Genomic DNA, 25,001 nt, shown 5'->3' with positions numbered 1-25,001 from the left:
CTATGGATGCAGCGGACACAGCTGCAAGAACAATTAACACATCTGTGACTATCAGAAGGCACGCATGGCTACGAACGTCTGGTTTTAAACCAGAGATTCAGCAGGCAGTGCTCAATATACCATTCAATGAGAAACAACTGTTCGGACCAGAAGTGGACACGGCGATTGAAAAACTCAAAAAGGACACTGACGCTGCTAAAGCCATGGGCGCACTCTACTCCCTGCAGAGCAGAGGCACTTACAGCACCTTCCGCAAAACAGCCTTTAGAGGGGGGTTTCGGGGTCAAGCCACACAAGCCAGCACCTCACAGGCCACACCGTCCAGCTACCAGGGACAGTACCAAAGGGGAGGCTTTCGGGGCCAATACAGAGGACAATTCCCTAGGAATAGGGGAAAATTTCAAAGCCCCAAAACCCCTACAACCAAACAGTGACTCACATGTCACTCATCCCCTCCACACAACACCAGTGGGGGGAAGAATAGGTCAGTATTACCAAGCATGGGAGGAAATAACTACAGACACTTGGGTCTTAGCAATTATCCAACATGGTTATTGCATAGAATTTCTGCAAATCCCTCCAAACATACCACCAAAAGCACAGAATTTATCAAAACAACATTCAGACCTTCTGGAAATAGAAGTTCAAGCATTATTGCAAAAGAACGCAATAGAACTAGTACCAAAGACACAAATAAACACAGGAGTTTATTCCCTGTACTTCCTAATACCAAAAAAGGACAAAACACTGAGACCAATCCTAGACCTCAGAACACTAAACACCTACATCAAATCAGAACACTTTCACATGGTCACGCTACAAGAAGTGTTACCATTGCTAAAGCAACAGGACTACATGACAACCTTAGATCTCAAAGACGCGTATTTCCACATACCAATACATCCGTCGCACAGGAAATACCTAAGGTTCGTATTCAAGGGAATACATTACCAATTCAAAGTATTGCCCTTCGGTTTAACAACTGCACCAAGAGTCTTCACAAAGTGCCTAGCAGTAGTGGCTGCACACATCAGAAGGCAGCAAATACACGTATTCCCGTATCTAGACGACTGGCTAATCAAGACCGACTCACTGACAAGGTGCTCGCACCACACAGATCAAGTCATGCAAACCCTCTACAAACTCGGTTTCACCATCAACTATGCAAAATCACACATTCTGCCGTGCAAGGTACAACAATACCTAGGTGCCACAATAGATACAACAAAGGGGATAGCCACTCCAAGTCCACAAAGGGTTCAAAATTTCCAAAAGATTATACAACGCATGTATCCAACACAAAAAATACAAGCGAAGATGATATTACAACTACTAGGCATGATGTCCTCATGCATAGCCATTGTCCCACACGCACGGTTGCACATGCGGCCCTTACAACAGTGCCTAGCATCACAATGGTCTCAAGCACAGGGTCAGCTTCTAGATCTGGTGTTGATAGACCGCCTAACATACCTCTCGCTTCTATGGTGGAACAACATAAATTTAAACAAAGGGCGGCCTTTCCTAGACCCAGTGCCACAATACGTGATCACAACAGATGCTTCCATGACAGGGTGGGGAGCACACCTCAGTCACCACAGCATACAAGGACAATGGGACGTACATCAAAGAAAGCTGCATATAAATCACCTCGAACTACTAGCAGTTTTCCAAGCATTAAAAGCATTTCAACCACTCATAACTCACAAATACATTCTTGTCAAAACAGACAACATGACAACAATGTATTATCTAAACAAACGGGGGGACACACTCGACACAGCTGTGCCTGCTGGCACAGAAAATATGGCAATGGGCAATTCACAACCACATTCGCCTAATAGCACAGTTTATTCCAGGGATCCAGAATCAGCTTGCAGACGATCTCTTTCGAGATCACCAACAGGTCCACGAGTGGGAAATTCACCCCCAAATTCTAAACACTTACTTCAAACGTTGGGGAACACCTCAAATAGACTTATTTGCAACGAAGGAGAACGCAAAATGCCAAAACTTCGCATCCAGGCAGTCTCAAGGCAATGCCCTATGGATGAACTGGTCAGGGATATTTGCGTACGCTTTTCCCCCCTCTCCCTCTCCTTCCATATCTAGTAAACAAATTGAGTCAAAACAAACTCAAACTCATACTGATAGCACCAACGTGGGCAAGGCAACCATGGTACACAACACTGCTAGACCTATCAGTAGTACCCCACGTCAAGTTGCCCAACTGGCCAGATCTGTTAACGCAACACAACCAACAGATCAGGCATCCAAACCCAGCATCGCTGAATCTAGCAATCTGGCTCCTGAAATCCTAGAATTCGGACACTTAAACCTCACACAAGAATGTATGGAAGTCATATAGCAAGCCAGAAGACCATCCACTAGACACTGCTATGCGAGCAAATGGAAAATATTTGTTTGCTATTGCCATCATAATCAAATTCAACCATTACACGCATCTCCAAAAGATGTAGTGGGTTACTTACTACACTTACAAAAAACGAACCTGGCCTTCTCTTCCATTAAGATACACCTAGCAGCAATATCTGCATACCTGCAGATTACCCATTCAACTTCACTATTTAGGATACCTGTCATTAAAGCATTTATGGAAGGCCTCAAAAGAATTATACCACCAAGGACACCACCCGTTCCTTCATGGAACCTTAACATCGTCTTAACCAGACTCATGGGTCCACGCTTTGAACCTATGCACTCTTGCGAAATACAATTCCTAACCTGGAAAGTTGCATTTCTCATCGCCATCACATCTCTAAGAAGAGTAAGTGAAATTCAGGCGTTTACAATACAAGAACCTTTTATCCAACTACACAAAAATAAAGTAGTCCTAAGGACCAATCCTAAATTTTTGCCAAAGGTTATTTCACCGTTCCACCTAAATCAAACGGTAGAGCTACCAGTGTTCTTCCCACAGCCAGATTCCATAGCTGAAAGGGCACTACATACATTAGACGTCAAAAGAGCACTAATGTACTACATCGACAGAACTAAAAACATCAGGAAAACTAAACAACTGTTTATTGCATTTCAAAAACCTCATGCAGGAAACCCAATCTCGAAACAGGGTATAGCCAGATGGATAGTTAAGTGCATCCAAATCTGCTACCTTAAAGCAAAAAGACAACTGCCCATTACACCAAGGGCACACTCAACCAGAAAGAAAGGCGCTACCATGGCCTTCCTAGGGAATATTCCAATGCACGAAATATGTAAGGCAGCCACATGGTCTACGCCTCACACATTTACCAAGCACTACTGTGTAGACGTGCTATCAGCACAACAAGCCACAGTAGGTCAAGCCGTACTAAGAACCTTATTTCAGACTACTTCCACTCCTACAGGCTGAGCCACCGCTTTTGGGGAGATAACTGCTTACTAGTCTATGCACAACATGTGTATCTACAGCGACAGATGCCATCGAACTGAAAATGTCACTTACCCAGTGTACATCTGTTCGTGGCATCAGTCGCTGAAGATTCACATGTGCCCACCCACCTCCCCGGGAGCCTGTAGCCGTTTGGAAGTTAGCTTCAACTTTGTACATTTGTAAATATATTCAATCTTAGTTAGGTACATACTTATTCACTCCATTGCATGGGCACTATTACTAACAAACAACTCCTACCTCACCCTCTGCGGGGAAAACAATCGAAGATGGAGTCGACGCCCATGCGCAATGGAGACAAAGAGGAGGAGTCCCTCGGTCCCGTGACTCGAAAGACTTCTTCGAAGAAAAACAACTTGTAACACTCCGACCCAACACCAGATGGCGGGCTATGCACAACATGTGAATCTTCAGCGACTGATGCCACGAACAGATGTACACTGGGTAAGTGACATTTTCATTACAGCTGCCAGTTATGAAGTTGGCCATATGAGCAGTGGATGTTACTGGGAAGGAAGTTTTAGAGCAGTGGGTAAAATATCACATTTAAGTTTTGTGCATAATGTTTACAAACGCGATAAAGCAATCTAATCATGGTTTCATTAGTTGAGTGAAAGATTACGTAGCTTTCCAAATTCAAGCAAGGTGATACATTAATGTCGTAAAAAAGAGTTTCAGCCAACCAGTATTTTGCTCTAAATAGTTTAGGCACTTAATGCAGTATAGGTTTAAGTGAGAAATAAAAGTATGGTTTTAAAAAAAAACAAATGGAGGTGAATGCAATCTGCAATTGTGTGGTGCAGTGCCAACCTTGGTAACAATCAGGGTGACAGGAGCAAGGATTTAATGGATGCCTGCATGGAAGACTGTTTTCTTCAGGATGTCTCCTGCTTCTGGCAAGTCAAAGGCAAACCTTTATCAGAAGGGGCTCCTCTGCCCTCTTTATGATTGCCAGTGACAGGGGAAGGAAATGGCCATTCTTTACACAGTCAAGAGTGGATGCTAAACATTGATATTTCATTGCTGCTTGCATGAAGAGCTTGCCTCTTTCCCATGTAACCTTTACATTTTTGCTTTGTGCACAATCAAATTCTCAATACTAGCTGCAATGCCCATTTGGTTTTAAAAAGTGAATTGTTTCAGTTTTCAGAGTCCTGGCTTTGAGAACGTAAAGTCATTAAGAACACATTACCATCAGCCTTTTGCCACAGTGAAGGCTCTAAAAACAATCTGACTTTTCTTATAATCATCTATGTCGATGTCCTGCCATCTGGTCTGGCAAACCACTAAGCTATTATCATTTTGAAGGTTGCTGATCTTAATTTGGTATGGCGAAAAAAGGATAATTCCTCATGTGTCTCTTAAACTGTGTATGTTATGGTAACTCAATTTCTTTATCAGGTGCACTCACTGACCTTTTGGAGATAGTCATATTTGTGTTGTGCTTCCCCTTTCATACATCTGCTCTAGTTTTATAATTGGTGCTGTAAACCCCTGGTTTATTATTCCCATCAACAAGTAGCTTTTTCTTCCTTGTTTAACATGTGCACAAATTGTTCCAAATGTATTTTGTGTCATCACTCCGCATATTACAGTTTCTTGTTCATGTTATAAAAGTAGTTTTTTTTTATTATTTATATTTTATATTTACAGTTATAAAAAAGTTCATGCTCCAGGGAGGAGACTTCACAAACCAAGATGGCACTGGAGGAGAAAGTATCTACGGTGAAAAATTTGAAGATGAAAATTTCCACTATAAGGTAATGCTTTTGGAAACACAGCCAGCATAGTGTATTTACCGGTTGTGCTCCACTTATATTTCAATACGTATGACTAGTAGAAGGAATGATACTCTTGTTAAAGGTGTGCTAGGATCTAGTTCTGGCTTCTACATGTTTTGTAGGTATTATCAATCCATCACTGTAAGGAAATGCCTCTTTGGCATGGTTACACCCTGACTTTTTGCCTTTGCTGATGCTATGTTTTGATTTGAAAGTGTGCTGAGGCCTGCTAACCAGGCCCCAGCACCAGTGTTCTTTCCCTAACCTCTACTTTTGTTTTCACAATTGGCAGACCCTGGCATCCAGGTAAGTCCCTTGTAACGGGTACCCCTGGTACCAAGGGCCCTGATGCCAGGGAAGGTCTCTAAGGGCTGCAGCATGTCTTATGCCACCCTGGGGACCCCTCACTCAGCACAGACACACTGCTTGCCAGCTTGTGTGTGCTGGTGAGGACAAAACGAGTAAGTCGACATGGCACTCCCCTCAGGGTGCCATGCCAACCTCACACTGCCTATCTAGTATAGATAAGTCACCCCTCTAGCAGGCCTTACAGCCCTAAGGCAGGGTGCACTATACCATAGGTGAGGGCACCAGTGCATGAGCATTGTGCCCCTACAGTGTCTAAGCCAAACCTTAGACATTGTAAGTGCAGGGTAGCCATAAGAGTATATGGTCTGGGAGTCTGTCTAACACGAACTCCACAACACCATAATGGCTACACTGAAAACTGGGAAGTTTGGTATCAAACTTCTCAGCACAATAAATGCACACTGATGCCAGTGTACATTTTATTGTAACATACACCCCAGAGGGCACCTTAGAGGTGAAACCTTAACTGACTATCCATGTAGGCTGACTGGTTTTAGCAGCCTGCCACACACCAGACATGTTGCTGGCCACATGGGGAGAGTGCCTTTGTCACTCTGTGGCTAGTAACAAAGCCTGTACTGGGTGGAGGTGCTTCACAACTCCCCCTGCAGGAACTGTAACACCTGGTGGTGAGCCTCAAAGGCTCACTCACCCCCTTTGTTACAGCACCACAGGGCATTCCACCTAGTGGAGTTGCCCGCCCCCTCCGGCCACGGCCCCACTTTTGGCGGCAAGGCCAGAGGAGATAATGAGAAAAACAAGGAGGAGTCACTGACCAGTCAGGACAGCCCCTAAGGCAACCTGAGCTGAAGTGACTCTGACTTTTAGGAATCCTCCATCTTGCAGATGGAGGATCCCCCCCAATAGGGATAGGAATGTGACCCCCTCCCCTTGGGAGGAGGCACAAAGAGGGTGTATCCACCCTCCGGGCTAGTAGCCATTGGCTACTGCCCTCCCTGACCTAAACACACCCCTAAATTCTGTATTTAGGGGCTCCCCTGAACCTAGGAACTCAGATTCCTGCAACCTAAGAAGAAGAGGACTGCTAAGCTGAAAAACCCTGCAGAGAAGACGGAGACACCAACTGCTTTGGCCCCAGCTCTACTGGCCTGTCTCCCTCCCTTCTAAAGAAACTGCTCCAGCGACGCTGTCCCCAGGACCAGCGACCTCTGAATCCTCAGAGGACTGCCCTGCTCTAGAAGGACCAAGAAACTCCCGAGAACAGCAGCCCTGTTCACCAAAGACTGCAACTTTGTTTCCAAAGAAGCAACTTCAAGACAACTGCGTTTCCCGCCAGAAGCGTGAGACTTGCAACTCTGCATCCGACGCCCCCGGCTCGACTTGTGGAGAACAAACACTTCAGGGAGGACTCCCCGGCGACTACGAGACCGTGAGTAGCCAGAGTTGCCCCCACAGCGACGTCTGCAGAGGGAATCCCGAGGCTCCCCCTGACCGCGACTGCCTGACTCCTAGATCCCGACGCCTGGAAAAGACCCTGCACCCGCAGCCCCCAGGACCTGAAAGATCGGAACTCCAGTGCAGGAGTGACCCCCAGGAGGCCCTCTCCCTTGCCCAGGTGGTGGCTACCCCGAGGAGCCCCCCCTTGCCTGCCTGCATCGCTGAAGAGACCCCTTGGTCTCCTATTGATTCCAATTGAAAACCCTACGTGTGTTTGCACACTGCACCCGGCCGCCCCCGTGCTGCTGAGGGTGTACTTTCTGTGCTAACTTGTGTCCCCCCCGGTGCCCTACAAAACCCCCCTGGTCTGCCCTCCGAAGTTGCTGGTACTTACCTGCTGGCAGACTGGAACCGGGGCACCCCCTTCTTCATTGAAGCCTATGTGTTTTGGGCACCACTTTGAACTCTGCACCTGACCGGCCCTGAGCTGCTGGTGTGGTAACTTTGGGGTTGCTCTGAACCCCCAACGATGGGCTACCTTGGACCCAATCTTGAACCCCGTAGGTGGTTTACTTACCTACAAAAACTAACAAATACTTACCTCCCCCAGGAACTGTTGAAAATTGCACTAAACCAAATTAAGGCAGCAGTGTTGTACAGGGTCATGTACAATCAAAAACTTAACAAGTGATAGCAGTAGCTGGTTTATGAACTGTTCATACATTGTGATGTATTGTCCCTTGCAAAGGTGTCTTCTCTCTCTCCTTTAGTGGAGCGGCATCAGGGTAGTCCTCCTGGATACCGGCATGTTGTTCCAAAGCATATGTGGAAAAGGCATTCATCCTTGTTTTTTCTTATTACACTTACTAGCCTCCACTCTGATGGTGCCTTGGCTGTCGTGTGCTAAAAACTTCCAGATATGGTGAGCTTGTCTTTAAAATAAGCAGGTGTGCTGGTCATAATGGCTTTGTAAATGATGGAGCTGATTTTCAAGTTGCATTCGGGCATGGGCAGGCAATTGAATTGTATAAGGATAGGGGTGATGTGTTCATACTTCTTCATGCCCTGCATGAGATGTTCTGCAGTGTGTAGGATGCCCCTAAAGGGGGCCAGTTTGGACTCTGCAAAGCCACAGAGCTGGGTGTTACCATCATCCAGATGTGAAAATACGAGTGCTTAAGCAGCAGTTCTGAAGTCAATTTGCGGAAGAAATGATTTCATTTACTTTAATAGAGAGAATTGGACTTGGCGTTTAGTGAAAGTTGGAGTTCAAAGCAGTTAAGGTTCATTTCATAGGTTCATTTCATTGAGATTTGTACTGTTTTCTTGTACTTTGCAAATGGTAGGAATTCTGTAGTCTCTGACTTTCAGGTAGATGCCAGACATCCGGGTCTGGATGATGTACAGGCAGAGTTTTAGATGTTGGATAGCTGAAGCAGAGGAGACTTTCAAATAGAATAGTGTATTATTGGCATATTTGTGAATCCTGATGCTGTTTTCTGTGAGTAGAGTACCTAAAAGCTTCATGTAGAGCTTGAAGATGACTGCCAGCCTTGTCCCGTCGGGGACTCTGCAGGTGATTTCTTTGGGACCTTGAGGTGCCTTGGTGTTGTATCTGCTTCTCTGCTAGACGGTTGAGATACAATCGATATTGGAGTTCAGAAAAAAAGTCCTCATGGTCCATATTGTTTTTATAGGTACTGTTTTCATTTCAGTTACTCACATACATGCACATAAAGAAATAGAAGGCATAAACTCCCCTTGACTATTAATACAGATCTCAATCTTTACCCAGAAAATGCTTTGAAAATTAAGATTTGTAGAAAGCAGTCATCCTTTATACAGCATTACTATTAAATGTGCATCAATATATCTGTATTGTATTTTGTATTGTAGTATAGAAACATTACCTTGTTTCCCTCAAGTTTGATAGAAAATTTAGAACCTGGTACAAAATGCTTGAGATGCACAGTGGATTATTTTGTTGCTGTTATTTCTCATACTCAGGCATGTTAGAAATCGGCTAATGTGAGGGAAGGGGCGGTGTTGTCTTCAAGAACAGATGAGGAAATATGTCTCTGAAGATAAGATTTAAAACAACATTTCAAATAGCAATTTGAAAAAATTAGTCAAGGCTTATTGAAATTCTTGAAATCAGTAATTTGGACCATGAAGGTTTATTCAAATATTAAAGTGCAACACAGAAGCAAAAATATAGTTAGTTTCAAAATCAATCAAATGTATAATCAGTCATATGGCATGTGCATAAAGCTCAATTGATTTGCCATAAAGGCCATTAGCATTTAAAATACATGTAGCATGAGCAAAATCTGGATTCTACTGCCTTCAGTGAACAAACCGTCTTTGATTAATTAAGACTATGGGGGTGGTGTCTCTTTTTGCAGCATGATCAGGAAGGATTGCTCAGCATGGCTAATGCTGGTCCAAATACAAATGGCTCCCAGTTCTTCATCACAACCGTACCCACCCCTCACCTTGACGGAAAGCATGTGGTGTTTGGCCAAGTGATCAAAGGAATTGGTGTGGTAAAAACGTTGGAAAACGTTGAAGTCAAAGGAGAGAAGCCTGCAAAGGTATGTAGAAACATTCGTTTTTCTTTTCTACCAAGAAAACTGGTAGAAAAGATTCTAGCATCTGGTAATTGGAGAATCTAGCATCCACTAGAAAATAAATTATCAGTAATCATTTACTCACTGAAAGGTGTCTGCTGGAACATCTTTTTATAGAATTCTGTAACCCTACTTAGTTTCAAAATGGAAATCTAGTACAGTGATTAAGGTGACTTTAATGGGAATTAGCAACAACCTACCAACGGTTGTAGCATGGATATGTTTTGTTTTGTTTTAAACTAGTTTTACTATTTTCTGCTAGTGCACAGTAGTTTTTATGGCAAACTTGTTTCTTAGAAGCAGCTCATTTTACAAAAGCTTAGTACTAGAAACATTTGTGATTATTTTGGGAACTAACAGTCTTAGTAACGCAAAAGCAGAGCTTTAAATGGCAGTATACATTCTTTGTGGAAGCTGTGCTAATATGTTCTAAGTTAAGGATATTCACTCAGCAATAAGCCAATATTGTTTCCAGTTGTGCGTCATTGCAGAATGTGGAGAATTCAAGGAAGGGGATGAGTGGATGATGACTCCCACGGATGGCTCCGGTGACAGTCATCCAGACTTTCCTGAAGATTCCGATGTAGAGTTAAATGATGTAAGTGTGTACATACTACAAGGCAAGATAACATAAAAAAGCATAATAAATTGCACTGTTAATTTCCGCTTCCTTGTTTTTTCACTTTATTAAACATGCTTTTTATCACTTCTTTGCATCAAACCTAAAAATAGTGAAACACAATTTAGTTGATTGAAAACCATGCACATTTGCAGTTTGTATGTAATGATGATATGAACTGGGAAGGTTCTAAGTACATTCATAAGGTTTACGCATAGTCAACAGTGTAATTGTAGTGTTGAAGTAACTCCACATACCTGTTTCAAGCAGGTGCAACCCATCCACACTTTAGCTGACTAGATCTGATCTCTTCTGTACAATATCTTTGCAAAATCCTATTCAGAGAAGAGAAGCCGCAGCACACCTTACCTAGCATTCAGTGCAATGCTCCAATTAGAGGAGTAATGTCTGTATGAAATAACAAAATGGGCTACACTACCTGAAGTCATATTTGGCAGAAAGTCTGCTTATGTTGATGCAGAGGCCCAGTTTGTGAACTAAAATGTATATAAATAAACCACCCAATAGCTCTCCCAAATCATTATCTTGAATGTCCACTCAAACATGGGCACTGGTGCCACTTAAATGTCTGATCTACTGAGCTATATTCATTATTTTTTAAATTACAATTTTCTGCACTATACAGCAATGTGCGACAATCATCACACCGAATTGTTCCTTGACCGAATGTTAAGTGTGGCAGTACATTCCTGTTGACTGTAAACACTGTCCATTGGCTATCACACATCCAGCTCGATAGATCAGGCATCCGGTCCCTCCCTTTGACATGCATGAGACCCTCTGGTACATACCCAGACATTTCTCTGTATATGTTTCAGGCAAGTCTAGTCATGTAGCAGAAGTTGAGGGGACTTTGTTTAACTTTTAATTCACAGTATAATTGTGCTATCGCTCACCCTCTGGCTTGCCCATCTGTTTACCAATTAAATATGTGTGAGATGGTCCCCAGTAGTTTTTTGGGCGCTACTGTGGTGGGGTTAATTCGTTATGAGTGTCTGGGTGTTGCTATATATCATATCGCCATGCCATTCTTTTACGGTGAGTAATGGTCCATGATCCCATCTTATAGCTACTCTACTCTTTGCTAGTCTCCCAACTCTTTTCCACGTCCCTATCCCAGCTGAGGAGTGCCAAGAGGGGTCCAGCAGCCAATTGAATTCCTGTGATGTCTGTCAATTCAGCGAACACATGAACACAAAACCGCTGTATCCTGGTGCAGGCCTATGCCATGTTTAAAAAAAGCTTGCTTCCGCCTCGCTACATCTCAGACAGTCAGCAGTAGGGCGCAGACCATATTTAAACAGCAGTGGTTTCATCTGTGCCTCCCGTTAAGAGATGGAGCCGGTCACAGAGCAGCAATATTGCCAATGGATATCTGTTAAAACTATATTGAGGTCCCTTTGCCATTTCAATCTAGCCTGGTCTACATGCCTCCTGAGCGTAGGCATATAGCCTGCATACCAGTTGGCTGTGTGTGGTATCTTCTATGCCAGTGAAGAGATAAGTGGTGTAGGTACCGGATCGCACCACCCACGTGTGAAAAAAATCTCCTAGTTTCTCAATGCCCATTTTCCACAATGCTGTGATTGCCCCTTTGTTCCCACCCAAAAGAAACCAGACACCCGCTCGATTTTTATGTGATGCGTGTATAGTAAAGAAAGTGCCTGTTTGGTCATGGATCTACATGTGTGTAAACATTGAGTGGGCTGCCCTATAGTGAGTCTCCAAATCGGGGACAATAAGCCCCCTGCCGCCCGCCCCGCCCCCCCCAAAAAAATGTTGTTTGGCAATGTTAAGATGTGCCACTGAACTCTTGGTTGTTTTCCCGGCCAAGCCAATCGGATTAAGAGTGACCATATGGTGGAGAATGCACGTTTTGGCAATAGCACGGGATGTGTTACATGATGCCAGATAGGGTTCTGAGATTCATTGTGAGGCTTTGGCCTGGGATAAATCCTGCTTGCTCCGACTTCACCACTACTGGCAGAAGTAGTACCAATCTGTTTGCAAGGATTTAAGCATACATTTTGGTGTCAACATTGATTAATGAAAGGGGTTTTGCTAGGCTTGAGTAATGCAATGATTACCGCTTCTCTCATGGAAGGTGGCCTTTCTTTATCCCTAGCCATTTCCTAGTACAGTGTCATCAGGTGTGGTATTAAAAGGTCTTAGTATGCCTTGTAGAAGGCTAGTGTGAGCCCATTGGGCATTCCTTTGAGGGCATGGTGTATCTCCCCTGGCTGCAGAGGTGCCATCAAGTGTTCTCTGTTTGCATTAGTCAGCCAGGGCAGGGCTATGTGTTTGAGGTAATCTCAAATTGAAGCTGGGTTGGGAGTTATTTTAGATGTGTACAGTGCAGTATAGTAATCACGAAACTGATTTGCGACATCCACTAGGTCTCGCAGCAGTCGGCTCCTCTCATCCTGTACTTCTAAAATTGTGCCTAACTCTCTGTTGAGGTGTAGGAGAACTGCCAACGTCGCCCAGGGGTGGTCTCGTTCCCAATACTTGCGGGCCAGGGCATAGCTTACCCATATGCTGGACTTAATTATGTACTGCGTTTTGAAATTCTAGTAGTTTCTCCTGAATAAGGCCAAGCAATCTGCCATCCTAGTGGCTAGGTGCTCCCCCTCCAAATGTGCTATCTCGTTCTTCAGGCATGCCAGGCACCCCCGCAAGGACGTCAGGATTCCACTAATACACACACCATGAACGGTGCCAACACTATGCTAAATTTAGGGACTGAGCCTACATTTGTGTGAAAAATTCCTCTGTGGCTTGAGCTTGGTCCTTTCTTAATGCCCCATCTAGCTATGTTCATTATTACAAGCTTTTTTTTTTGATCAACCTTTTAATATTTCTTGGAGTTTTTATGAGCTTTGTTAATGGGCAAAGTTGTATTTTCATTTTATTTTTTACCTTACCTGATCTAGGCTTCCAAAGAACACTCTTTTCTTTATGGTAAGCAACATAGTAGATAGTACTTGTTGCACATTGGTGTGTTTACTCTGCACTAGGCTCTAAATTTCACATTTCACCATAAGTTTTGTTGGTTGATTTTATAAGGTTCACAGTACCAACTCATTTTACTGCAATCGGATGTTCTGTCCATGTATTACTTTAGTTACATAAATGTTTTCATTTTTGTCCAAATGGACAGGGTTGTAATAGCAGGGTGAGCCGTTAGGCAGGCTCAATCTTGTTATTACTTAGAGGATATGGTTTTGTCAGCAACAAACGTTGCACTCTAATTGCTGGTAAGTTTGTGAAATTGCTAGTATTGTTATACATTTTGTCTAGTTATTTGAATGCACTACGTTTTGTAAGCTTTCACCGTTTCAATAGTGAAATTTGCATGATTATTCATATTGTCACATTAGGAGTAGAAATACCTAGTATCGTTCATGGGCTGCTTCAGAGATATTCAAGAAAACAAGTAGATCATGAGCTTACTGAGAGGAGCACTGTGTACATAAAATCCTATGTTTATAGATTGTTCGTGGCACTTATTTTTGGTTGCCACTAAAGAACTAGTGGTGTGTGTCTGTATGTATTAACATGATTTCTGTGAAATATACCACTGCTATAGATCAAAACACCTCCCTTTTCTTATCTGCTTATAATATTATAATCAGAAGTGTGTATTTATTTCCCTTATGGTTGCTTATCTTTTATTATTCTCCTGAAGATCTGTATTTCTCTGTTAGGTAGAGAAGATCGTCTCCATAGCAGAAGATGTAAAGAATATAGGAAACACTTTATTCAAATCTCAGAACTGGGAAATGGCAACAAAAAAATACAACAAAGCGTTGAGGTAAAATTTTATGTGTAACTTTATTACCCTGTTTTGTGTTCATTGTGGACCATGTAACACAAGAAATTTTTAAACATCATACTACATTGAATAGACTTTGCAAAGGTATTTGAACTTGAATTATACTAATTACATTTTATGCTGTACTTCATGTGAAGCATAAGATAATAGGGTAAATGCAGCTCAACTAGTGTAAAGTTTAAGATTCAAGAGCTGAAACAAACTGATGTCCTCTGAACTTCGGTATTGAATACAATTGTTACGGTCATATGGTATACATAGCAGCACACCAGAAAGCATTCATACAAAAAATAATTGTATCAGTACCACCTATTGCATAAAACAGTTGCTCTACACTCTTCATTTTGAAAAGTGGTGCATGTTTATTTTTGCTGTAGTAATTTCCTTAAATCAACTTTGTTTATTTGTAACAAACTGAAAAATTATCTTCTGTGGCCTGGGTTGCTTGAGGTTTATATTAAGTATGCAACTTAAAATGAGCAGTGGTTCATAAACCTGGTTTTCAGAGTTGTATGAAAAATGCGGGGGTGGCTGACAAAGAGGTGTGATGTTTGGTGGGAGGTGGGGTTATGTTTGTGTGGACCAGATTTAGTAAAGTACAATTTTTGGGGGCAAGTGGAATTGTGATGGGCAAATCAAGAAAATGCAAACAACCACGGCTGGTAATAGAAGTAATAACTACTGAAGCTCACAGCAGCCTAAATGCCGTATACATAAAGGAATTGATTGTGCCTAGTGATTATGTATATATTAGAATGTATTAAAGGTTGTAATCTAACCAGCCAGTCAGAATGTTTAGACTAGAAATTAACTGATATTAAATTGGAATACTTCAAGCACTCTGACAGACTTTTATGTTGCATTTCCCAATCCTTGCATTTTTGTTTTATTTGTTTTTGTTTTTTTTGGAATGCTAAGTGTTTTCTTCCAGCCATAAATGAATTAGGTACAGTTGCCTCTGTCAATCTAAACCGCCTGTTCTGGACGAATTCCTCTTTACCACAGCTGTGCAAAAATATAAAAACCCTGCTTCAATCAACAGCATGCCAAGATCTCTCAGCTGGGGAAGTGTGGGCCATCTTTTTACAGTTAGTACCATCACTTGGATCGGCCAGGCGTCAAGCACCAAATCACAACCGGAGGCCACTAACCATCCCACCAAATATCTTAGAATTAAGAAAGGATCTGAGACGTAAACTCAGATCCACAAAAGATAAACCTCCTACAGAGTCTTTATGTGCCCAAATAAAAACCCTTCGGAAAAATTATATGAAACAGCTATGGCAAATACGAACCCAAAAGGAGGATGCTTTCTGGATCAAATTACTTTTCAACTTAAAGGCTAATACTAGAGAATTCTGGATGTCAGTGAATGAAATAGACCGAAAAGCAAGAGTAATAAACTGTACTTCAATTTCAGAAGATAAATGGGTGGATTACCTGTTAGACATCTTTTTTTAAGCCAACTCCTCCTGTAGAAAATCAGCAACTGAAGGCTTCGCTAAAACCTACAGACCTTCCTCAGATTGATATGAGATTTAGTGCCAATAAAGTAGCCCAGGTGATCAGAAGGAGCCGTAGGGACAGAGCTCCCGGCCCTAATGGTCTCCCCCAAGCCATATTCAAGGCAGACCTCGATTACTGGTCAGCCACTCTGTCAATATTATATGCTGAAGTCGAACGTAACAGTACCATTCCTGATAGTTGGAAAGGATCCATCATTAATCCTATATACAAAGGAGGCAGCAGGGCAAACCCAGCTAGCTACAGGCTGATAGCTCTAATTGACAGTGAAGCCAAATACTTTGCCTCGTTAATCCTAGCTGACCTGCTCTCATGGTCAAATTCAAATAACTTGGTCCAGATGAATCAAACCGGTTTCTGGAAGGGCTACGGCACATTGGCTATATCTCCTAGTGCAAGAATGTTAGTCAATCGAGCAAAGTGCTTAAAGAAAAATGTACACATATGTTTTGTCGATTTCAAAAGTGCTTTTGATTGTGTGGACAGAACAATTCTCTGGAACAAACTACGGAGTTGGGGTTTGCAAGAACGCATTTTGAGGTGTATAGAATCACTGTATGACAAAACTTGGATACGAATCAAGGTAACAGATGGCTCAAAAGTTTCCCGGAGAATACCAACAAATATAGGATTAAAGCAAGGCCCCGCACCTCTTTAACCTCTTCATGGCAGATCTCTCTGTAAAACTAGATGCAACCAACTCACATTCTCCAAGGATGGGAAGTCTGGCTATAACACATCTATCGGATGCAGATGACATTGTTCTGTTAAGCCACACAAAAATAGAGTTGCAATGCCTGGTTACTGCCTTGGGCGAATTTGCAAAGGCAAACAAACTAGAGGTTAATACTTCAAAGACAAAAACAATGTCAATAGGCTGCTCTTTGAATCCTGCAAACAAAATAAAATTGAAAGGTTTCACTCTCGATACGATCTGCAGCTACAAATATCTTGGACTTACAGTAGACAATAAGATCAATTTTGTGCCGCAAAATCAGTATATTCTACAGACGTCCAAAGCCTTGGCGTTCGCTTTCTGCACTCTTGCTAAAAGATTAAAGGGCCCATCATATAAACCACTAATGTTGGTCATGTCGGCTAAACTCCTTCCAGCAATTACATACGGAAGTGCAGCCCAATATGGGAAAGATGCAAGCCTTCTCGAAAGGCAGCAAATAAAAATCTATAAGCAAGTCTTCAATCTTCCTAGCTCTGCTTCCCCTGCACAGATAAGGCTGGAATTTGGTCTAACACAACAGCAGCTCGACAGGAAGGCCCACACAATAAAGATCTGGTACAAAATAAGTAAAAACACTGCCAGCCCTCTAGTAGCAGCACTATGGAGTTCAGTAAATGGCAACCCTAATTCAGCTTACAACAGATACCTAAACGACTCCTTGCAAGAGACAAAAACAAAGTACCTATGGGATTCCAACATGTCGTATTCCCTTTTGTGTCGAGCAATAAAAAAAGGAAATAAGTACCCAATCTTTTCTAGATGATAAAGCTAAACTTGCGCAGCGCTCACACGCCTGGCTGGTAATGCACACTTATACCACCGTGGCCCCATCACAATACCTTGCCGAAACGTTCGCACTCCACATCAAGCATTGCTTCCTGACCCTGCGTTTGGGTGCATTTCCTGCTAGAGCGGCTCAACCATCGTGGAAGAATAGAGGAGAGACTTCCTGCAGGCTATGCAAAGGCCCAAAAGAAGATATGGTTCACCTGATTTGTATTTGTCCAGCCTTAAAAGAAGCCCGCAGACAACTATTAAAACCGCTTTTTATGAGAAATGGGACTCGTTCCGGTCGGTCAGCGGTGATGTCAATGTTTGATCTCAATGATGCACAATCAATATGCAAATTCATTAAATTCTTGACTGCACACACCAAAGACGTAAACCTGCCATCCGGGATGCATACCTAATCACGCACTTTCTTTGCATCTTAGAATTAAGAAACTGATTTTAGATCCTCGCATGGTCTCACGGCCAAGGAAGTAACGGAATTTTAGAGATGTTTTATCTTTTAAACATGTTGTATTATGAGATGATTGTTATGGTTTTTATTAACTAAACAATAAAAATTAACTACTACTGCATTGGTGTTTTGTGTGTTTGGGGCGACGGTCAGGGGAGGGTGGTTGAACAAGGTGAGTCATTTGTTTGCAGACCCCAAACCTCTTGGCGGTTGACCTCTTCCTCGTACATGTTGTGGTATGGAGGGGTATTGCCGTTTTGGTGTGTCTAAATGTCACTTGGGGGTGTGATTGTCTGAAAGGAACCCCTGCCGATTGGCCTTTTTGTTGACATGATCCCTTCTTTTAAAGGCCCCATGAAATTTCCATTGCTATTGCCATTTATTATCTGTAATAGGGTCTCATTAACAGCCAAACAGATGCTCCCCTGTGAATGGCATGTTGATCACGGATGTCTGCGCCGTGGCCAGGCATGCCACATCGACATTGTCCCTGTGCACATCTTTCTGCTTGCTTTGTGGCGTCGAGGGCCATCTTGGGGCAGGTGTTTGTGATCTTCTTGCCCTCTTGTATGACCACTTTTTCTTTCTTCTGATATGCTCTGAGAGATGCTGCATCAATCTTCCCATTCTTGATGGCCGTACAAGTTTAGTGGGGTGCTACAATTTGCAATCTTCCACTGAGTTTCAGTGCCACTTTACATCTTTCTGCCTGCCATCTCCTCCCTCTTACCCTTTTAGGGTCGAGCCTGCGTTGCATGTGCTCGCACATGCGTATCGCAGCAAGACGCTTTAGTGTTTAGAAAAGGGCTTGGAGCCCTGTCGATGTCATGTCAGTGTTTTTCATTGGTTCGTGGGCTTGCCTAATAAAATTTGCTTGCTTTCATTAGTCGAAGGCATGCGTACGTCATGCCTTTTATGGTGGCTATCCCTCCTCGAGCGCATCGACCAAGTACAGAAAACATTCAAGGCACTTTTTCTCTAATTTACTAGCACGATTTCGCTTGGCAGAAGTCGAGCGCTTTACATAATTAATTGCACTTTTTCGGGTCACGTACATAAATGCACTTTTGCCGATAGGTGAAAAGTTGGGTCAGGAGTTTACAACGCTATCAGCTCTAACATGAGCAAACGCGAGACCTGTTGCATTGCAAATGCTTGTTTTTGTCTGGGGTTGGGACTGCGGGCATAGGGTTGTTCCTTCTCTCTTCTTGGCTGTCATGGCTATTACTGTGTTGCCCTGGATCAACAGTAAGTCCTGTGTTCGATGTCTGTACTCCTTAATTCAAAGGTGTTGCAGCCTTCGAGAAAGCAGGTTCTCGAAAAGCCTCCTTTCTTTGGTCTTTTGTTAGCAGGCACAAGCTGCAAACTTCATGGCTATCTTTTTTGAGCAACTTGTGGTGACACCGGGGGAACAAATCTTGAGTGCGCATTCTCAGTGTCCCCCCCCCCCCCCCCCCGAATGTCCTAAATACCTGGGTGTACATTCTTAGACTGCGTGTTCTAGTGTTTGATGATCCGTCGATGGAAAACTGCCCTTGCCGATCGTTGGAGTTCCTCCACTCTGCTTGCCGACCCAGCAGCAGAAAGAAAGAATCTGAAGATAGTGGCCATGCGCAGGAACTTCTGGGGCAAGTATCTGACGATGGGGGGTGGAGGAGGCGGGGGAGGAGGGGCATGGGTGCAGGGGGCTCTTTTGGACCTAACCACTACATGGTGGAATAATTGCCTTGTGTGAAATAGTTTGCCTGGAGAAGCTAGTGACTTTTAGCATGAAAAAAGCTCCTCGGTTCTTTCACTTCACTTTCTACTACAGAGAACAGTTCTGATAACTTCATCAAGGCGGTTTCTTGTTTTGCCTTTTTCAGAAATCTATTCTCTTTTAAGATTTGTCAGTTTTGATACCAAACAAATCATAATTTATTTGTTTTCTTTGAAAGACTTGAATAGTGTCAGACTGATTTAACATGATCCATTGCTTTTTTAATATCGACTTAACAGCGAACTCATTTTGCTTTAATATTAAACTGAAGAGTATTCATCCAGTGGCTAAATTTCACCTGTGTCAATCTCTAGCCTCCCAAGGTGTGTGTTCCTAGGTAGGTCACTTAGCTTCCTGATGAATCATTTTGCTTGCATTTCATATTTAAGGCCATTTTGTAACCATTCAGTTCAGATGTGCAGTGCACAAAAACTTCATTATAATGTTGCTTCAATTGAAATAACCGCCATATATCTTGTTCAGGCGGCTAACTTGTGTGCATTGCTTCACTCACGCTTTAAAGTCATTAGTGGCTTGGGCATGTTTCCAGGTTTGTTTGGAAACTAATGCTTTACGGATATCTCCCAAAACGTCCCTGGGTAGGAGTGTGCTCTACAGAATAATTTCGTTCATACGTTTGTATTTCAGCTTTCTGTTAGTGAAGGATAAAAAAAAAATGAAATTCAAAAACGGTTCTTTTGCAGTCGGATACATTTTGTTCAGAATGGCATTCAGTGTGGTTGACCTCAGAGTATGTAAGGGTGAATGAGCTTTTCTTATTGGAATCATCTTTGCAAGATACAGTGATCTATTTAGGTGGTGTGCAGTAATATGGGACAGAATGTATGTTGCATGCTATTCTGACAGTTTAAATCCTATGTGTTGACAGGTATGTGGAAAGTTCTAAAGATGTTACTGGCGATGACAATATCGAAAAGCTGAACCCCATCGCTTTAAGTTGCAACCTGAATATTGCTGCTTGTAAACTGAAGATGGCAGACTGGCGGGCTGCTGTTGACAGCTGTTCTGAGGTATGGTTCTGTGTTAAGTTGCTAATTTGCTGTAAACGAACAGGGGCCAAATGTATGATAATTTTTGTAATTTTTTTTAAGCAGTGATTATAGTGTGTTTTTTGTAGCCTCTGTTACTAACTTAAATAGCTAAAATAAACTGAGAATAATGATATACAGGGGCCTTAAAAAGCAACACAGAACCTGGTGCCTCTGCATTGAACTTGCAGATGCACCACATTTCATTCAGTGTAAAAAGACTGTTGAATATTAGTTTAACTTTTATTTTTCTGCTTAGCTTCTTTGTCTTAACCACCTTTAACTGAACCAGTGCCCTCCCCTCTAGTGCTCGTTAACCTGGGTGTTCGATTGAGTAACTGGCCTCTTATTACGGACAGTGGTTCTTGTCCCTACCTAATCCTCTGAGATAAGTGAATAAGCACGAGGCCCCAAAGTAGCGTCTAGGGAAGGGTGAAATGTCAAGTCAGGCTAAACCAGCTTAACCAGTATGTCTGAGCAAGGGCCACAGCCTGCGGTTTTGAGGAAGGAATGTAATACAAATTATTTACTGTGAAGTCTTTGATCTGCAGTAAGTCAACATGTTGTTGGAGAGCATTCCCTAACCCCCACATTCTCCTAGATCTAAAATTGTCACTGGAGAAGCCCGCCACCCTACCCTTAAATACAATCCATGGGTTAACGTTGTAAGAGTTTATTTAGACTTATAATATTTTCAACCTAACCACTTGACTCTGGTGAGCACCTTTGGAAATATATGTTGTCACTCAAATCTAGAAGTCTGGAAGGGTTATTCCTTTCTTTTTGATACACTAAAATGAGTGCCACGGTTATACTTACTTGTAACACCAGAGGAAGAGCAGCAAACGCATTCCGTGTTTGCTATTAAATCTATTTAATTTCAGTCAAGTTTGAGTGATATTTATTGGACGCTGGGTGAACATGTTGATATGCTTGCTGGTTTAGGCTGCCAATTTGGCAGCCCAATTAAGTATTTTTCCCTTTTTTAATCATTAAGGTTTATGGGCATATAATTAATCAGTAGGCTGTTTCCTGGTGAGGGTTTTAAATCTTTTATTGGATGTTGCTGTGAGGGGTCCTCCATCATAAATTGCTGAACTTTCTGTAATTTTGTGGTTTCTCTTGCATCTGCAAGAGATAAGCGTTATGCTGCATTTTACTACAAAGTATCAGAGTACCATTTGGTGTACCCTTCACACTGCATCTGTTGTAGAAGTCCAGCAGGTTTAAAAAATAAAATAAAAAATACAGTGTAAAACTTCATATTTTGAGATTTTTACCAATTTGGTATCCAATCTAGCTATCTAGAAAGTGCAGCTTTTAGTTCTAGGGTGTGCAGTGAGCTTTTGGTTGGGTTCTGCTCTTTGTGCAGAGCAGTCTTCTGCTTATCTATAGATTTCCTACCTGTGAATCCCAAAAAGAAAACCGAAAAGCGCAATTTATAAAACTGCAACAAATCAATGTAAAATCTTAACTGCTGACTTGACCAAGCCCAAAATGTTCTGATCAGATGGGTATTGTTGGCAGTGCGGGCTGTGGTGGGGGGTGGTGTGTATCATATAAGAAGGACATTTAATCAGTAGTCTCCTCCACCCCCACACCAAAAATGGGCAAATCTACAAGCGTAACAGTCTCCCTCAAAAACGAGCATGCACATACTTAACTTTTCTGTCTGGAGAAACCAAGAGATAGAAACCCAAGCATTTGCCTAAAAGATGCTTAGCGTTTGGTCTGTCCTGCGTACCCATATGAGCAAGTATTCTGAGGACTTTGTTGCTCATTGCTAGTGTTTTGCTGATTACTAATACAGCTGTTGGTGGCAAGGGTGCATACACATTAAAATTTTGAAGAATATACAGAAAAGCAGCTACACATGTGAGTAGGTTGAAGATTGTTTTAAAACCACAAAATAATTAATTGAAGATAAAAGGTACAAAAACCGTAGCACATGGGGCCACAAAGTATGGTTGTGTTGTGCCTGAGGGGTGCATTGCAGCAAGTTGGTAGTGGAACTTAGTGGGGTTGGGGAAGAGAATTATGTAACTGGTGTGGTTAGTGAGTCATGGAGTTATTTGGAGGGTTCATTTTCATACTGCCCTCTAAATTGGGTCTCCTGTCTCTAGAAGAGCTATAGACTTGACAATATTGTGTTATGCAGTACTTGAATCACTATCCCTCTTCTGCACCTTAGGGGAAACCTTTTCTACTCACTGTCACCTTTGAAGAGCCTGTTGTGTAAAATAAGTAATGGAAGCACACAGAAAACCTCTGCCGACTGCCAATTCCCGTGACCATCAAAACTACAGAGAGATCTCCCTGCTCCCCTTCCCAGCCAAAGTGCTTGGCGAAGCCATCAGCCAACAGCTCACGGACTACTTTAAACTAAACTAAACTACCTGCCAACCACAGCAAGGAGACTGCACTGATTGCTTCCATGGGTGACATCAGGACCCTTCCTGAACCGAGCACAGTTGGCAGCTCTGATCCTTCTAGACCTCTCCGCAGCGTTTGATACACTCCCACCACATTCTCCTCCACAGACCCCACAACATAGGCATTCAACAAAACGCCCTTAAGTGGGTCATCTCGTTCCTTTCAGGCCGCACACAGAGTACGATCTACATGAACCCCCACTCCCAAACGCGCACATTGTCAGATCCTGCGGACTCCATGTAGTCTCCTATGCTGACGACGCTCAGCTAATCCTTTTACTCCCGAAGACCCCCACAACCAAAAGCCAACTTCCCCAACACCATGACCAGCGTAGCAACATGGATGAAAAACGGCTGTCGCACACTAAACGCAGACAAATTGGAAGTCCTGATCTTCGGGAACAACACCTCTGTATGATACCACAGCTGGTGGCCATCAAAACCTGTACCAACACCCTCCATCAGACCCCACATAAAACCTTGGCGTTCTCCTTGACTGCCAACTATCCGTGAATCTACAAGTAAACTGTTGCCACCTCCTGCTCCAACATCCTTCATATGCTCTGCCCTATCTTCAGATGGATCCCTACTGACACCAGATAGCCAGTCATAGGCCCTGGTCACCAGCCGCCTCGACTAGGGCAAGGCTCTCCATGCTAGAGGGTTCTCTTAGCTACTTAAGACCCTAGACTCTACAGAACACCACAGCCAGACTCCTTCTCAACCTCCCCAAGTGCTCAAGCATCACCCCACACCTCCAGAAGCTCCACTGGCTCCCTGTCCAGAAGAGATGGCAATTCAAAATTCTCGCATACAAGGCTTTCCACAACCTAGGGCCGTCTTACATCCATCATCGATTGAGCTTCTACGTCCCAGCAAGACAACTACGCTCCACCTTGCTAAACAACACTCTCTTTCGCTTGGTTTAGTTTAGTATGCCAATGAGATTGGTAACCCCTGGAGGCTAGCTTGGCTTCTCTTCAGTGATCTAGGTGGGCATGTTACAAGTTTGTTGAAGAAGGCTCAACAACCATGTACATCTGATGTAATAAGTCATAGAACCTCTTTATTGGAATTCTTTTGTTGGAGACTTGGGTAAACAGGGTTTAATGATCTATTGGTGGTAAAAGAAAGCCACATTTGCAGGCCTAGGAAAAACCTCAATTCAAATTCGCTGCTTGCATAAAGTAACCAACGATAAATCTGCACCCTCAGACCCTAAACTTCTTTTAGCTCTTCAAGGTTTAGATCTTGTCTGCCCTGGAGACTGGGTGTGGTGGCATTGGACCTGCTCGATGCCTAATTCCATATCCCCATCGTACCCACTGCACTACCTACACTTGGTGGTGTGATAGGAGCATTTTCAGTTTGCTGTACTCCCCGTTTGTCTCGCCAGTGCTCCTCCTAGTGTTCATGAAAGTGATGGCAGTGGTTTGCCAGTCTTACCAACCTTGACAACTGGCTGTTAAAGGGGGGCATGCCCCATAACCCAGGCAGTAGTCAGCCACGTCTAAACTATGGCATTCCTGTCCTCTTTAGAGTTCACTATTAATAGTCTATAGTTACACTTCATTACTTCTCAGTTGTTTCTTTTCACTTGAGCTACTCTGGATGTGGTTCAGTTATGTAGCTTCCCCTTGAAAAGGGTCCCACACTTTCAGGCTGTGATCCTGAACTTTCAGTCTCAATCCTGGATTTCAGTGAGGTCAACTTAGAGGTTACTGGGGCTACTGGCCTCTTGCATCCTGCTGGTCTAGCGTGTCAGATGGCATATGAGTGCATTGCAGTGGGATCTTAAGTCCGAGGGGACCTCTCTGGCTACGCTTAGATTTCGTCGGAGAATGGAAAAGATCTGCAGTGGTGGTTGGTGGACTGTGATTGGGTAAGCGGCAGACCCCTCTGCCTTCCCCACTTAGAACAGATAGTAGTGACTGATGAGACACATCTGGCTTGCTGCAGCTGCTTGGGAGAGGTGGAGACCAGAGGCATCTGGTCTGTGGCACAATCCTGGCTATATCTCAGCCTGCTGAAGAAGAGTACTGTCTGGTTTGCATTAAAAGCACTTCTGCCCTCCATCAAAGGTAATCTGGTGCAGGTGCTCACCGACAAGACTGCAGCTATGTGGTACTGCAACAAACTGGACTGGGTGGGGTTGGGACTCTGTTCTAGGAGGCCTTGTGCCTCTGAATA

General features: G+C 43.1%; 1 protein-coding gene across 1 annotated transcript in view; it reads left to right on the top strand.

The window, feature by feature from the left end:
- PPID (peptidylprolyl isomerase D) overlaps positions 1-25,001 on the top strand; it is a 72,018-nt gene that overhangs the window by 11,283 nt on the left and 35,734 nt on the right. Inside the window, exons 3-7 of the mRNA XM_069243360.1 lie at positions 5,066-5,172; positions 9,366-9,554; positions 10,066-10,188; positions 13,938-14,044; positions 20,220-20,361. Of these exons, the coding sequence (XP_069099461.1) occupies positions 5,066-5,172; positions 9,366-9,554; positions 10,066-10,188; positions 13,938-14,044; positions 20,220-20,361 (668 nt within the window). The remainder of the gene's footprint in view (positions 1-5,065; positions 5,173-9,365; positions 9,555-10,065; positions 10,189-13,937; positions 14,045-20,219; positions 20,362-25,001) is intronic.

This window comes from Pleurodeles waltl, chromosome 1_2, assembly GCF_031143425.1.
Source record: "Pleurodeles waltl isolate 20211129_DDA chromosome 1_2, aPleWal1.hap1.20221129, whole genome shotgun sequence".
NCBI lineage: Eukaryota > Metazoa > Chordata > Amphibia > Caudata > Salamandridae > Pleurodeles > Pleurodeles waltl.
The sequence above is the reverse complement of the archived record's forward strand: the minus strand, read 5'-3'. Positions and strand labels throughout refer to the sequence as shown.